This window comes from Somniosus microcephalus, unplaced genomic scaffold (assembly GCF_052327205.1).
Source record: "Somniosus microcephalus isolate GS21.2 unplaced genomic scaffold, FLI_Smic_1.0 unresolved_chr2, whole genome shotgun sequence".
Classification (NCBI taxonomy): Eukaryota; Metazoa; Chordata; class Chondrichthyes; order Squaliformes; family Somniosidae; genus Somniosus; species Somniosus microcephalus.
This window is the reverse complement of record NW_028225180.1, coordinates 41,040,447-41,054,588: the sequence shown is the minus strand read 5'-3', so window position 1 is coordinate 41,054,588 and position 14,142 is coordinate 41,040,447. Positions and strand designations below refer to the sequence as shown.

At 44.8% G+C, this 14,142-nt stretch overlaps 1 protein-coding gene and 1 pseudogene across 3 annotated transcripts in view; both read left to right on the top strand.

The window, feature by feature from the left end:
* LOC147092556 (uncharacterized) overlaps nt 1–14,142 on the top strand; it is a 143,995-nt pseudogene that overhangs the window by 16,020 nt on the left and 113,833 nt on the right. The gene's annotated exons all lie outside the window — the stretch shown is intronic.
* LOC147092557 (ribonuclease inhibitor-like) lies at nt 1,576–11,028 on the top strand. 2 transcript variants are annotated; one of them, XM_085975949.1, is made up of 4 exons: nt 1,576–2,308; nt 3,668–3,754; nt 6,844–7,014; nt 7,240–11,028. In XM_085975949.1, exon 1 carries the CDS (start codon nt 1,635–1,637, stop codon nt 2,271–2,273), a length of 639 nt encoding a protein of 212 aa, XP_085832075.1. In that variant the 5' UTR covers nt 1,576–1,634; the 3' UTR covers nt 2,274–2,308; nt 3,668–3,754; nt 6,844–7,014; nt 7,240–11,028. Both variants share the same exon structure in this region, with proteins under 2 accessions (XP_085832075.1, XP_085832076.1).

Sequence of the window (14,142 nt, the reverse complement as noted above, 5' to 3'; positions counted from 1 at the left end):
TACTAACCCAGATAACATGTCCACGGTCTGATACATTAACAGTGGAAGTTCTGTCCATTCACAGTCTGTTTCTCTCCCAGTGCTCATACTAACCCAGATAACATGTCCACGGTCTGATGCAGTAACACTGGATCTTCTGCACATTGTCCCTCTCTGTGAGCAACCAATCCCTTTTTCCATTGTGGCAGAAGGGAAGCACCAGTGATGGTTTCAGAGATTGATCCACTAGAACCTCAACTGTCTTTAAATCAGGATCATGTGTGGATTTGTAATGAGATGTATATAGCACAGGGCAGGCTGGATAGTATTAACCATCAGAGGAAAATATCACCTTGATAGAAATCGCCATGTTCAGTGAATATTAGAATCAAGTGAGGATTTGAAACTTTTCTCGGCCATTGTTCACTTTCAAGCGAGGTTTCCATTAACTGAGTTTAATTTCTACACCCACCTCTGTTGAAGCTGTGAATTAAATCTTACAACATTTCAATGAAAAATGAAGTGGTGTTGAGAAGTTGTTTTTTGTCATACAACTAACATTGAGGCCACTTTCTGTCATTTCTAATTGAAGACGTTCAACAGAAACACAAGGATACACTCCGGGTACAAACTGAAACACTGAGAGTGAACACTATCCTAATAAAGGAGAAGGTTAAGGTTTTCCAGCTGGTTGATCGATACGCTGAGCTAACGGTCATTTCTACTGTTCGAGATTGGACACTTGTAGAACATGAACTGCTGGCAAGAGGCCGAGATCGTGAAGAGTGGAGAGAGAAACATCTCCGGAAAGAGCTGGAAAAAATCCGAACTGATCAATTGTTCCAGAGCAGTTTTTCCCGGAGAAAGTCCAAATCTGGGAGTTCAGCAGCAGTGAGCGGAGTCCCGGGGATTGGAAAAACAACAATGGTACAAAAGATTGTTCGTGACTGGGCCACTGGCAAAATATACTCACACTTTCAATTTGTTTTCAGTTTTAAATTCCGGGATTTGAACGCTGTTAACTGTAGAATAAACCTGAGGAATCTGATACTGGATCTGTATCCTTACTTTGGGAATATTCTGGGAGAGCTCTGGAAGAACCCAGAGGTATTGCTCTTTATATTCGATGGTTTGGATGAATTCAAGGACAGGATCGATTTTGCTGACAATCGGAGAAATACAGAACCTCAGCGCATGTGCACAGATCCCGAAGACTGGTGTGAAGTGTCTGACATTGTGTACAGTTTAATACAGCACAAGCTGCTCCCAGGACGTTCAGTGCTAGTGACCAGCCGCCCCACTGCATTACATTTATTGGAAAAGGCTGAGATCAGTGTCTGGGCTGAAATCCTGGGATTTGTTGGTGAAGAACGGAAGGAATATTTCAAGAAGTTTTTTGAAGATCAGAAGGTGGCAGCAGCTGTTTTCAAACACGTGGAGGAGAACGAGATCCTGTACACCATGTGCTACAACCCTTCCTACTGCTGGATCCTCGGGCTCTCACTGGGCCCCTTCTTCACACAAAGAGACAGGAATCAGCAGCGAGTTCCCAAGACCATCACCCAACTATATTCCAATACTATAATTACAACATTCTGAAAAACCATGGCCGAGAGTTTGAAAGCCTCCGTGATGTGTTACTGAAGCTTGGTGAGATGGCCTTCACAGGAGTCTCCGAGAAGAAGGTTGTGTTTAGAAATGGAGATTTGATCAAGTACAATCTGCAACCTTCCCAGTTCCTGTCTGGGTTTATGATGGAACTTTTGGAGAGAGATGATTCTGCCCAGAGCGTGGTGTACACATTCCCGCACCTCACCATCCAAGAGTTTGTAGCTGCACTCGCACAATTCCTGACTCCAGATCCTGGGGACATCCTGAAACTCCTCAGAGAAGCCCACAGCAAGGAAGATGGGCGATTTGAGATATTTCTCCGTTTTGTTGCTGGTCTCTCCTCCCCACAGGCAGCTCGGCCCCTGGAGGAGTTTGTGGGTCCATTTCTTCAAACCACCTGCCGAGTGATTGACTGGGTGAAGGAGAAGGTTGAAGGACAGATTGGAAACATAGAGTGTGTAACTGATAAAAGGAACCTCCTGAACACATTCCACTACCTGTTTGAGTCTCAGAATAAAGCACTGGCTCGGGCCACAGTGGGATCTGTGGAAATGTTTTCATTTAGTGGATTGACAACGTCCCCAGTTGACTGTGCGGTCCTGTCTCATGTCCTTGGACTCTGTGATACAATAAAAGAACTCAATCTAGTGAACTGCAACATGCAGTGTGAAGGCCTCCAGTGACTGGGACCCGTACTCCACAAATGCCGGTTTTTGGGGTAACTCTTTTTTTGTCTCTAACTGTTGGGCGAATTGTAGAACAGTCACGGATTGTGTTGTTGCTCCGTAATGAGGGGAAACAAACAGTTCAGTTAAACCAGAGAGAAGCAGATTCAACACCTATATGGCCAATAATAAGAGGGTTGGTTAGTAATTCCCTAAGAACAGGAGAATCTAAAATGGATCCTTGTGAACAAGTAGGGATTTTACTGCCTTTATCGGATCAGCAAATACGGTCACAGAGAGTCTGATAATTAAATTACAATAAATCATATTTAATAAGGCTGGACAGCAGAATGTAAACATAATAAAATATAAGCCGGCAGAATGGAAAATTAATTTAAAATATATTCCACATCCACCATTTCAATTAGAAACGGGGCAGAAACCCAAGTTTAAATCACTAACAGTTCGATAGTTACTCCAATACCGTGCAGGGTGTGTCTTCTCGAGGGGGAAATTTCCAGGATTGGGAATTTTGGGGAATCTGGAATTCTTTCAGGATCTTAAATCTGCTGGTAAACACGTTCCAATCTAACGTGTTGTGGGGTATGAGCCCCGGAGTACAGACACACACCGGCCAGCGGTGGGGCCTCGCACACAGCGGGCGGCTCCTGGGTAAACCGGGGGCAGTGAACCCGGGAATTCCCCATAATCCGCCCCCTGTGTGTGAGGCCCCGCTCGGGGAGGGAACTTCCGAAAATTCCCCAAAAACTGTCGGGCCAGTTACACCTGAAATAAATGTAGAGCCAGTTTAATTGGGAATAAAATGAGAGACTCCCCTCCCCTATAAACTATGATCACAGGGACATTTGAAACTTGTAACGGGACAGAATAAACTCTCCTTGTTACATAAAATCCCAGGGGCGGATTTTGCAGCTGCAGTTAGCGTCGTTTCACAATATAACTCACCCCAAGATATTATACAGATTAATATAATGCACAGAGTATTAAATTACTGGGAAACACCGCTTTATCATTTCATTCTGGGAAAATCGCCCCATTCTCATAAAATCTGGGATTTAAGGAGCAGCAGAAATTAGACAAGCTTCCCCAAACATGATGGGGCCGGTCACTGAGCTCCAGGAGGATAATTCTGATCATCGGGGAATGAGACCGGACTGAGGGACATTTAAAGGCTTCACACAGACAGCACTTTATTTAATAAATACATTTACTGTCAGTCCCTGAGTATATGGGAAGTTGGACAGAGTGAGATTCAATCCCAGTGACAGGAAAATCTGATTATTAATTTCCTGAAGTATTTTCAGTGTTTCCTGTAATATCCGTGAGAGAGACATTGTATCAGATCCAGGGTTTTATTCAGTTTGTTTCTCACTCTCTGTCTTTATGTTTAGACTGGGGATCAATGAACTGGGAGATTCAGGAGTGAAACTAGTGTCTGCGGCTCTGAGGAACCCGGACTGTAAAATACAGGACCTGGAGTAAGTACCAGACTGTGAGAGATTGTGTGTATAATAACTGGATGTCTAACACTGCACATTTTTATTAGTATCAGTAAAAGTGTTACTAATAAACACGAGGGATTTAAACTGATTTCGGGGGGCTGGGAATCAAAGTGTGGGCCCAGAACGGAGAGAAACAAAGCTGGAAGTTCAAGTTAGAAAAGTAGTCAGCATAACTAGTAGGGAGCAGAAACAAAGGCCAACAGTAAAGAGGGTCAAAGTGCAGAAAAATATTCAACAGGCAAAGTTCAAAGCACTTTATCTAAATGCACATAGCATTCGAAACAAGGTGGATGAATTAATGGCACAAATAGAAGTAAATGGGTATGATGTAATTGCCATTACAGAGACATGGTTGCAGGGTAACCAAAGCTGGGAACTGAATGTTTAGGAAGGACAGACAAAAAGGAAAAGGAGGTGGCGCAGCGCTGTTGATAAGTGATGAGATCGGTACGGTAGAGATAAAAGATCTTGGCTTGGCAGATCGTGATGTACAATTGGAATCAGTTTGGGTGCAGCTAAGAAACAGCAAAGGGTGGAAAATATTGGTGAGAGTTGTGTATAGGCCACCAAACAGTAGTGGTAATGTAGGGCACAGTATCAATCAAGAAATTAGAAGTGCATGTAACAAGGACAATACGGTAATCATGGGGGACTTTAATCTACATATTGACTGGGCAAATCAAATTACCACTAATGGTGTAGAGGACTAATTCTTGGAATGCATGCGAGATGGTTTCATGGATCAGTATGTGGAGGAACCAACCAGGGAACCGGCTATTCTGGATCTGGTACTGTGTAATGAGAAAGGCCTAATCAATAATCTTGTGGTAAAGGAGCCTTTAGGGACAAGTGACCATAATATGATTGAATTTTACATTAAGTTTGAGAGTGATGTAGTCCAATCTGAAACTAAGGTCTTCAATCTAAACAAAGGAAACTACAAAGGTATGAGGGACAAGTTGGCCATGGTAGATTATGAGACTACACTAAAAGGTATGAAGGTGAACATACAATGGCTAACATTCAAGGAAATAATGCATAATTTGCAACAAACATATATTCCTCTAGGGCATAAAAACCCAAAAGGAAAAGAGATCCAACCATGGCAAACAAAATAAATTAAAGCTAGTATTGTCAAAGGAGGACGCTTATAAATTTGCCAGAAAAAGCGCTCAACCTGAGGATTTGGATCTTTTTTAGAAATCAGCAAAGGGGGACCAAGAAATTGATGAAGAAAGGGAAAAATGAGCACAAACTAGTGAAAAATATAAACACGGATTGTAAAAGCTTCTATAGGTATGTGAAAAGGAAAAGACTGGCAAAGCTAAATGTAGGTCCTTTACAGTTAGAGACGGGAGAATTTTTAATGGGGAATGAGGAAATGGCAGAGAAATTAAATAAATAATTTGTTTCTCTCTTCATGGAGGAAGACACAAAAAAACCTCCCAGAAATACGAGAGAACCAAGGGTGTGGTGAGAATGAGGACCTGAAAGAAATTATTATTAGTAAAAAAAAACAGTACTAGCAAAATTAATGGGTCTAAAAGTCGATAAATCCCAAGGACCGGATGATCTACATCCTGGGGTTTTGAAAGAGGTGGCCATTGGGATAGTGGACGCATTGGTTGTCATCTTCCAAAATTCTATAGATTCTGGAACGGTTTCTACAGATTGGAGGAAAGCAAATGTAACCCCGCTATTTAAGAAAGGAGGGAGAGAGAAAACGGGGGGAACTACAGACCTGTTAGCATCACATCAGTAGTTGGGAAAATGCTGGAATCTATTATAAAGGATGCAGTAAGTGGGCACTTAGAAACTAATAGTAAGATTGGGCAGAGTCAATATGGATTTATGAAAGGGAAATCCTGTTTAACACACCTATTGGAGTTCTTTGAGGATGTAACTAGTGGAGTAGACAAAGGGGAACCGGTTGATGTGTATTTGGATTTTCAGAAGGCCTTCGATAAGGTCCCACACAAGAGGTTGGTGAACAAAATTAGTAGAGATAAACTGATCTTTTTCAGGATGGCAGGCTGTGACTAGTGGGGTACCGCAAGGATCGATGCTTGGGCCCCAGCTATTCACAATCTATATCAATGATTTGGATGAGGGGACTAAATGTAACATTTCCAAATTTGCTGATGATACAAAGCTAGGTGGCAGTGTCAGTTGCGAAGAGGATGTGAAGAGGTTTCAAGGGGATCTCGACAGGCTCAGTGAGTTGGCGAGAACATGGCAGATGGAATATAATGTGGATAAATGTGAAGTTATCCACTTTGGTAGAAAAAACAGGAAGGCAGAGTATTTCCTAAATGGTAAAAGATTAGGGAATGCAGATGCTCAAAGGGACCTGGGTGTCCTTGTACATGAGTCACTGAAAGTGAATGTGCAGGTACAGCAAGCCATTAGGAAGTTAAATGGCATGCTGGCCTTCATTACAATAGGAGTTGAGTACTGGAGTATAGAAGTCTTACTCAAATTATATAGGGCCTTGGTGAGGCCACACCTGGAGTACTGTGTACAATTTGGAAGGATATACTTGCCATAGAGGGAGTGCAACGAAGGTTCACGAGATTGATTCCTGGGATGGCGGGACTGTCGTTTGAGAAGAGATTGAGTAAACTAGGCCTGTATTCTCCTGAATTCATAAGAATGAGAGGGGATCTCATTGAAGCATACAAAATTATTACAGGGCTTGATAGGGTGGATGCTGGGAGAATGTTTCCCTTGGCTAGGGAGTCTATAACCAGGGGCCATAGCCTCAAGATAAAGGGTAGGCCATTCAGGACTGAGATGAGAAAAAAATTATTTTCACAGGGGTTGGTGAATCTTTGGAATTCTCTACCCCAAAGGGCTGTGGAGGCTCAGTCATTGGGTATATTCAAAACAGAAGTCGATAGATTTCTGACTAGTAAGGGCATCCAGGGATATGGCGATAGGGCCGGTGATTGGAATTGAGGCAGAAGATCACCATGATCTCATTGAATGGTGGAGCAGGCTCGAAGGGCTGAATGGCCTACTCCTGCTCCTATTTCTTATGTTCTTTCTCTCTCTCTCCTCCCCAGTCTGAATGCTGTCGGTCTCACAGTTTCTTGTGCCGGGGATTTTGCCTCCGCTCTCAGTACAAACCAGTCACTGACGGTTCTGGAAATGAGTACAAATAAACTGGGAGATTCAGGAGTGAAACTGCTGTCTGCGGCTCTGAGGAACCCGGACTGTAAAATACGGAAACTGGGGTAAGTACCGGACTCTGAGAGTGTTTATAATAACTGTCTGACTCTGTACATTATCAGTATCAGTAATAGTGTTATTAATAAACACTAAATTGTTATTGGTACAGTGTTTATTATCTATAAGTGTTATTAATAAGCATGTACATTATTATCAGTATCTATAATAGTGTTATTAATAAACACACAGGATTTTCTCTGATTCCTGTTATTTTTCTCTCTGATCCCCAGGTTAGATGATGCCAGTCTCACAGATTCTTGTGTCGAGGATCTCACCGCCGCTCTCAGTACAAGCCGGTCACTGACGACTCTTCACCTGGGATTAACCTCCTTCACAGACCGACCTGTCCACTTTCTCTGCCGCCTCATAATGACCTGCAAGAGTCTGGTGCTGATCCGGTGAGTGTCTGTGTCCATGTTTAATGTAATAAATAAAATATAAATGGGATTCGGTCACTTTTGTGTGTAACCTTTGTCTGTAATTATTATTGAAATATTAGCCCCAGTCTCCCTGTTATTTACTCTGTTGTTCAATCTGCTTAATTTCCTGTTTAATCTTTAATCAGTATTCCTGGGTGTCTCTCCCAGTGAGGAGTCAGACTCTGTAACACGTGTCCCTGTGTACAGTGTGTGTCTCTCCCAGTGAGGAGTCAGACTCTGTAACAAGTGTCCCTGTGTACAGTGTGTGTCTCTCCCAGTGAGGAGTCAGACTCTGTAACAAGTGTCCCTGTGTACAGTGTGTGCTTCTCCCAGTGAGGAGTCAGACTCTGTAACAAGTGTCCCTGTGTACAGTGTGTGTCTCTCCCAGTGAGGAGTCAGACTCTGTAACAAGTGTCCCTGTGTACAGTGTGTGCCTCTCCCAGTGAGGAGTCAGACTCTGTAACAAGTGTCCCTGTGTACCGTGCATGTCTCTCCCAGTGAGGAGTCAGACTCTGTAACAAGTGTCCTTGTGTACAGTGTGTGTCTCTCCCAGTGAGGAGTCAGGCTCTGTAACAAGTGTCCCTGTGTACAGTGTGTGTCTCCCAGTGAGGAGTCAGACTCTAACAAGTGTCCCTGTGTACAGTGTGTGTCTCTCCCAGTGAGGAGTCGGACTCTGTAACAAGTGTCCCTGTGTACAGTGTGTGTCTCTCCCAGTGAGGAGTCAGGCTCTGTAACAAGTGTCCCTGTGTACAGTGTGTGTCTCCCAGTGAGGAGTCAGACTCTAACAAGTGTCCTTGTGTACAGTGTGTGCCTCTCCCAGTGAGGAGTCGGACTCTGTAACAAGTGTCCCTGTGCACAGTGTGTGTCTCTCCCAGTGAGGAGTCAGACTCTGTAAGAAGTGTCCCTGTGTACAGTGTGTGTCTCTCCCAGTGAGGAGTCAGGCTCTGTAACAAGTGTCCCTGTGTACAGTGTGTGTCTCTCCCAGTGAGGAGTCAGGCTCTGTAACAAGTGTCCCTGTGTACAGTGTGTGTCTCTCCCAGTGAGGAGTCTGACTCTGTAACAAGTGTCCCTGTGTACAGTGTGTGTCTCTCCCAGTGAGGAGTCAGACTCTGTAACAAGTGTCCCTGTGTACAATGTGTGTCTCTCCCAGTGAGGAGTCGGACTCTGTAACAAGTGTCCCTGTGTACAGTGTGTGTCTCTCCCAGTGAGGAGTCAGACTCTGTAAGAAGTGTCCCTGTGTACAGTGTGTGTCTCTCCCAGTGTGGAGTCAGACTCTGTAACAAGTGTCCCTGTGTACAGTGTGTGTCTCTCCCAGTGAGGAGTCAGACTCTAACAAGTGTCCCTGTGTACAGTGTGTGTCTCTCCCAGTGAGGAGTCGGACTCTGTAACACGTGTCCCTGTGTACAGTGTGTGTCTCTCCCAGTGAGGAGTCGGACTCTGTAACACGTGTCCCTGTGTACAGTGTGTGTCTCTCCCAGTGAGGAGTCAGACTCTAACAAGTGTCCCTGTGTACAGTGTGTGTCTCTCCCAGTGAGGAGTCAGGCTCTGTAACAAGTGTCCCTGTGTACAGTGTGTGTCTCTCCCAGTGCGGAGTCAGACTCTGTAACAAGTGTCCCTGTGTACAGTGTGTGTCTCTCCCAGTGAGGAGTCAGACTCTGTAACAAGTGTCCCTGTGTACAGTGTGTGTCTCTCCCAGTGAGGAGTCAGACTCTGTAACAAGTGTCCCTGTGCACAGTGTGTGTCTCTCCCAGTGAGGAGTCAGACTCTGTAACAAGTGTCCCTGTGTACAGTGTGTGTCTCTCCCAGTGAGGAGTCAGACTCTGTAACAAGTGTCCCTGTGTACAGTGTGTGTCTCTCCCAGTGCGGAGTCAGACTCTGTAACAAGTGTCCCTGTGTACAGTGTGTGTCTCTCCCAGTGAGGAGTCAGACTCTGTAACAAGTGTCCCTCTGTACAATGTGTGTCTCTCCCAGTGAGGAGTCAGACTCTGTAACAAGTGTCCCTGTGTACAGTGTGTGTCTCTCCCAGTGTGGAGTCGGACTCTGTAACAAGTGTCCCTGTGTACAGTGTGTGTCTCTCCCAGTGTGGAGTCAGACTCTGTAACAAGTGTCCCTGTGTACAGTGTGTGTCTCTCCCAGTGAGGAGTCTGACTCTGTAAGAAGTGTCCCTGTGTACAGTGTGTGTCTCTCCCAGTGAGGAGTCTGACTCTGTAAGAAGTGTCCCTGTGTACAATGTGTGTCTCTCCCAGTGAGGAGTCGGACTCTGTAACACGTGTCCCTGTGTACAGTGTGTGTCTCTCCCAGTGAGGAGTCGGACTCTGTAACAAGTGTCCCTGTGCACAGTGTGTGTCTCTCCCAGTGAGGAGTCAGACTCTGTAAGAAGTGTCCCTGTGTACAGTGTGTGTCTCTCCCAGTGAGGAGTCGGACTCTGTAACAAGTGTCCCTGTGCACAGTGTGTGTCTCTCCCAGTGAGGAGTCAGACTCTGTAACAAGTGTCCCTGTGTACAGTATGTGTCTCTCCCAGTGAGGAGTCAGACTCTGTAAGAAGTGTCCCTGTGTACAGTGTGTGTCTCTCCCAGTGTGGAGTCAGACTCTGTAAGAAGTATCCCTGTGTACAATGTGTGTCTCTCCCAGTGAGGAGTCAGACTCTAACAAATGTCCCTGTGTACAGTGTGTGTCTCTCCCAGTGAGGAGTCAGACTCTGTAACAAGTGTCCCTGTGTACAATGTGTGTCTCTCCCAGTGAGGAGTCGGACTCTGTAACACGTGTCCCTGTGTACAGTGTGTGTCTCTCCCAGTGAGGAGTCGGACTCTGTAACACGTGTCCCTGTGTACAGTGTGTGTCTCTCCCAGTGAGGAGTCGGACTCTGTAACAAGTGTCCCTGTGTACAGTGTGTGTCTCTCCCAGTGAGGAGTCGGACTCTGTAACAAGTGTCCCTGTGTACAATGTGTGTCTCTCCCAGTGAGGAGTCGGACTCTGTAACACGTGTCCCTGTGTACAGTGTGTGTCTCTCCCAGTGAGGAGTCGGACTCTGTAACACGTGTCCCTGTGTACAGTGTGTGTCTCTCCCAGTGAGGAGTCGGACTCTGTAACAAGTGTCCCTGTGTACAATGTGTGTCTCTCCCAGTGAGGAGTCGGACTCTGTAACACGTGTCCCTGTGTACAGTGTGTGTCTCTCCCAGTGAGGAGTCAGACTCTGTAACAAGTGTCCCTGTGTACAGTGAGTGTCTCTCCCAGTGAGGAGTCTAACTCTAACAAGTGTCCCTACAACCCTCTGGGATCTCACCACACCTCTGACCTCTCATCCTCGATTTTCGTTGCTCCACATTGGCGCCATGACGTCAGCTGCCAAGGCCCTAAACTCTGGAATTCCCTCCCTAAACCTCTTCGCTACTCTACCTCTTTCTCCTCCTTTAATTGCTTCTTTAAACCTACCTCTTTCACGGAGCTTTTGTTCATCTCTCCTAAAATCTCTTTCTATGTCTCAGTGTCAAATCTTGTCTGATAATTGCCTTGTGAGGTTTCATTACATTAAAGCCGCTATATAAATGCAAGTTGTTGTTGTCCGTGTGTTGTGTTAATAAAACTTCACCGCTTACTTCAGCCCACGCCTGGTGGTCTCATTATTTTCAATAACTGGCTTCATTGTTTTAATTTATTAAATAAAGTTTCCTCAAAAGTACATCCCACCTTCTCCAAACGACACTGTAGATGCGACCTGTCGGTCTATTGAACCGGGTTGTCTTACTCTGGAGGCTGGATATACAATTTACACAAGAATCAGAACAGATCTAGCAGCTCAAAACTGCGCATCCATGAGGCGCTGTGGGCCATCGGCAGCAGCAGAATTTTATTCCACCACAATCTGTAACCTCATGGCCTGGCTATCGTGCTGAAGACGTGCTCCAGAACTAGCCACGCCTCAAGCCAATCTATTCCAGTGCAGCTACAACACTGGCATCTACCCGACAATGTGGAAAACTGCCTGATTGTATGTCCTGCCCATAAAAAGCAGGACAAATCCAACCCGGCCCCATCAGTTTACTCTCGACCAGCAGCAAGGTGATGGAAGATGCAATCGACAGTGCTATCAAGCAGCACTTACCAATAACCTGCTCACTGATGCCCAGTTTGGGTTCTGCCAAGACCACTCGGCTCCAGACCTCATTGCAGCCTTGGTCCAAACATGGACAAAGGAGCTGAATTCCAGTGGTGAGGTGAGAGTGACTGCCCTTGACATCAAGGCAGCATTTGATGAGTCTGGCAGCAAGGAGCCCTAGAAAAACTGAAGTCAATGGGAATCAGGGAAAACGCTCTACTGGCTGGAGTCATACCTAGCACAAAGGAAGATGGTTGTGGTGGTTGAAGGTCAATCATCGAGGCGTTTCTGTGGCCACAAATGAGACTCCAGAATGGTATGTTGCCTCCCTGGTGCAAGGGTCAAGGATGTCTTGGAGCGGCTGCACGGCATTCTGGAGGTGGCGGGTGAACAGCCAGTTGCCGTAGTGCAGATATGTACCAAAGATATAGGTAAAAAACGGGATGAGGTCCTAAAAGCTGAATATAGGGAGTTGGGAGGTAAATTAATAAATATGCCCTCAAAGGTAGTAATCTCAGGATTGCTACCAGTGCCACATGCTAGTCAGTGTAGAAATAGAAGGATATTTCAGATGAATACTTGGCTAGAGGAATGGTGCAAGGGGGAGGGATACAAATTCATGGGACAATGGAACCAGTTCTGGGGGAGGTGGGACAATTAAAAAATGGATGGTTTGCACCTGGGCAGGACCAGAACCGATGTCCTAGGGGCAGTGTTTGCTAGTGCTGCTGGGAAGGGTTTAAACTAAAATGGCAGGTGGTTGGGAACCTGTGCAGGGTGACAGAGGAAAGGTAAGCAATGGATAGAAACAAATGACAGGAAGGAGAAAAACAAAAGTGGAAGGCAGAGAAATCAAGTGTGTAAATCAAACAGGGCCACATTAAAGAATAATTCTAAAAAGGACTAAGAGTTAAAAAATCAAGCCTGAGATCTTTGAGTTTAATGTGAGGAGCATTCATAATAAGGTGGATGAATTAGCTGTGTAAATAGATGTAACCGGGTATGAGATAATTAGGATTACGGAGACTTGGCTCCAGGGGGACCAAGACTGGGAATTGAACATCCAGGGGTATTCAATATTCAGGAAGGAGAGGAAAAAAGGAAAAGGAGGTGGAGTAGCATTGCTGGTTAAAGAGGAGATCAGCAATAGTAAGGAAGAATATTAGCTCTGATGTGGAAACTGTATGGGAAGAGCTGAGAAATACCAAGGGGAAGAAACCGTTAGTGGGAGTTGTATACAGACCCCCAAACAGTCATGCTGAGTTTGGGGATGGCATTTAACGGGAAATTAGAGAAGCCTGCAATAAGGGCAGTGCAGGTATCATGGTTGACTTTAATCGACATATAGATCGAGCTAACCAAATTAATAACAATACTGTGGAGGAGGAATTCGTAGCGTGTATACGGGATGGTTTCCTGGGCCAATATGTCGAGGAACCGACTAGAGATCAGGCCATCTTAGGCTGGGTATTATGCAATGAGAAAGGATTAATTAACAATCTTGTGCGAGGCCCCTTGGGGAGGAGCGATCTAAATATGATAGAATTCATCATTAAAATGGAGAGTGAAGCAGTTGACTCAGAGACTAGGCTCCTGAATTTAACTAAAAGAAACTACGAGGTTATGAGGCACGAGTTGGCTAGGATTGATTGGGGAACGTTACTTAAAGGGCTGACGGTGTATAGGCAATGGCAAACATTTAAAGATCGCATGGATGAACTCCCAAATTTGTTCATCCCTGTTTGTCATAAAAATAAAACAAAAAAGGTGACTCAACTGTGGTGACAAGATAAATTAGGGATAGCATAAGAACCAAGGAGAGGACATATAATTTGGCCAGAAAAAGCAGCAAACCTGAGGATTGGGAGCAGTTTAGGATTCATCAAAGGAGGACAAAGGGATTAATTAAGAGGGGTAAAATAGATTTAGAGAGCAAGCTAGCTGGAAACATAAAAACTGACTGTAAAAGGTTCTATAGATATGTGAAGAGAAAAAGATGGGTGAAGTCAAGCATAGGTCCCTTGCAGTCAGAATCAGAGGAATTTATAAAGGGGAACGAAGAAAAGGCAGGCCAATTAAATACATACTTTGGTACTGTCTTCACAAAGGAGGACACAAATAACCTCCCAGTGATCTCGGGGAACATAGGATCTAATCAGAGGGAGGAATTGAATGACATCAGTATTTGAAGGTAAGTGGTGTTAGGGAAATTGACGGGATTGAAGGCCGATAAATCCCCAGGGTCTGATAATCTACATCCTAGGGTACTTAAGAATGCCCTAGAAATAGTAGATGCATTGCTGCTCATCTTACAAAGATCTATAGACTCTGTAACAGTTCCCATGGATTGGAGGAGAGCTAATGTAACCCCACTATTTAAAAAAGTTGGTAGAGAGAAAACGGGGAATTATGGACTGGTAAGTCTGACATCGGTAGTGGGGAAAATGCTAGAGTCCATTATAAAAGATGTAAAAGCAGAGCACTTGGAAAACAGTGACAGGATCGGACAAAGTCAACATGGATTTACAAAAGGTAAATCATGCTTGACTGATCTACTGGAAATTTTTGAGGATGTAACTGGTAGAACATATAAGGGAGAACGAGTAGATGTGGTGTAT

What these genes read in the sequence shown, in the direction of transcription:
- LOC147092557 (XM_085975949.1), top strand. Translation starts at nt 1,635, where the DNA reads ATGGCCTTCACAGGAGTCTCCGAGAAGAAGGTTGTGTTTAGAAATGGA.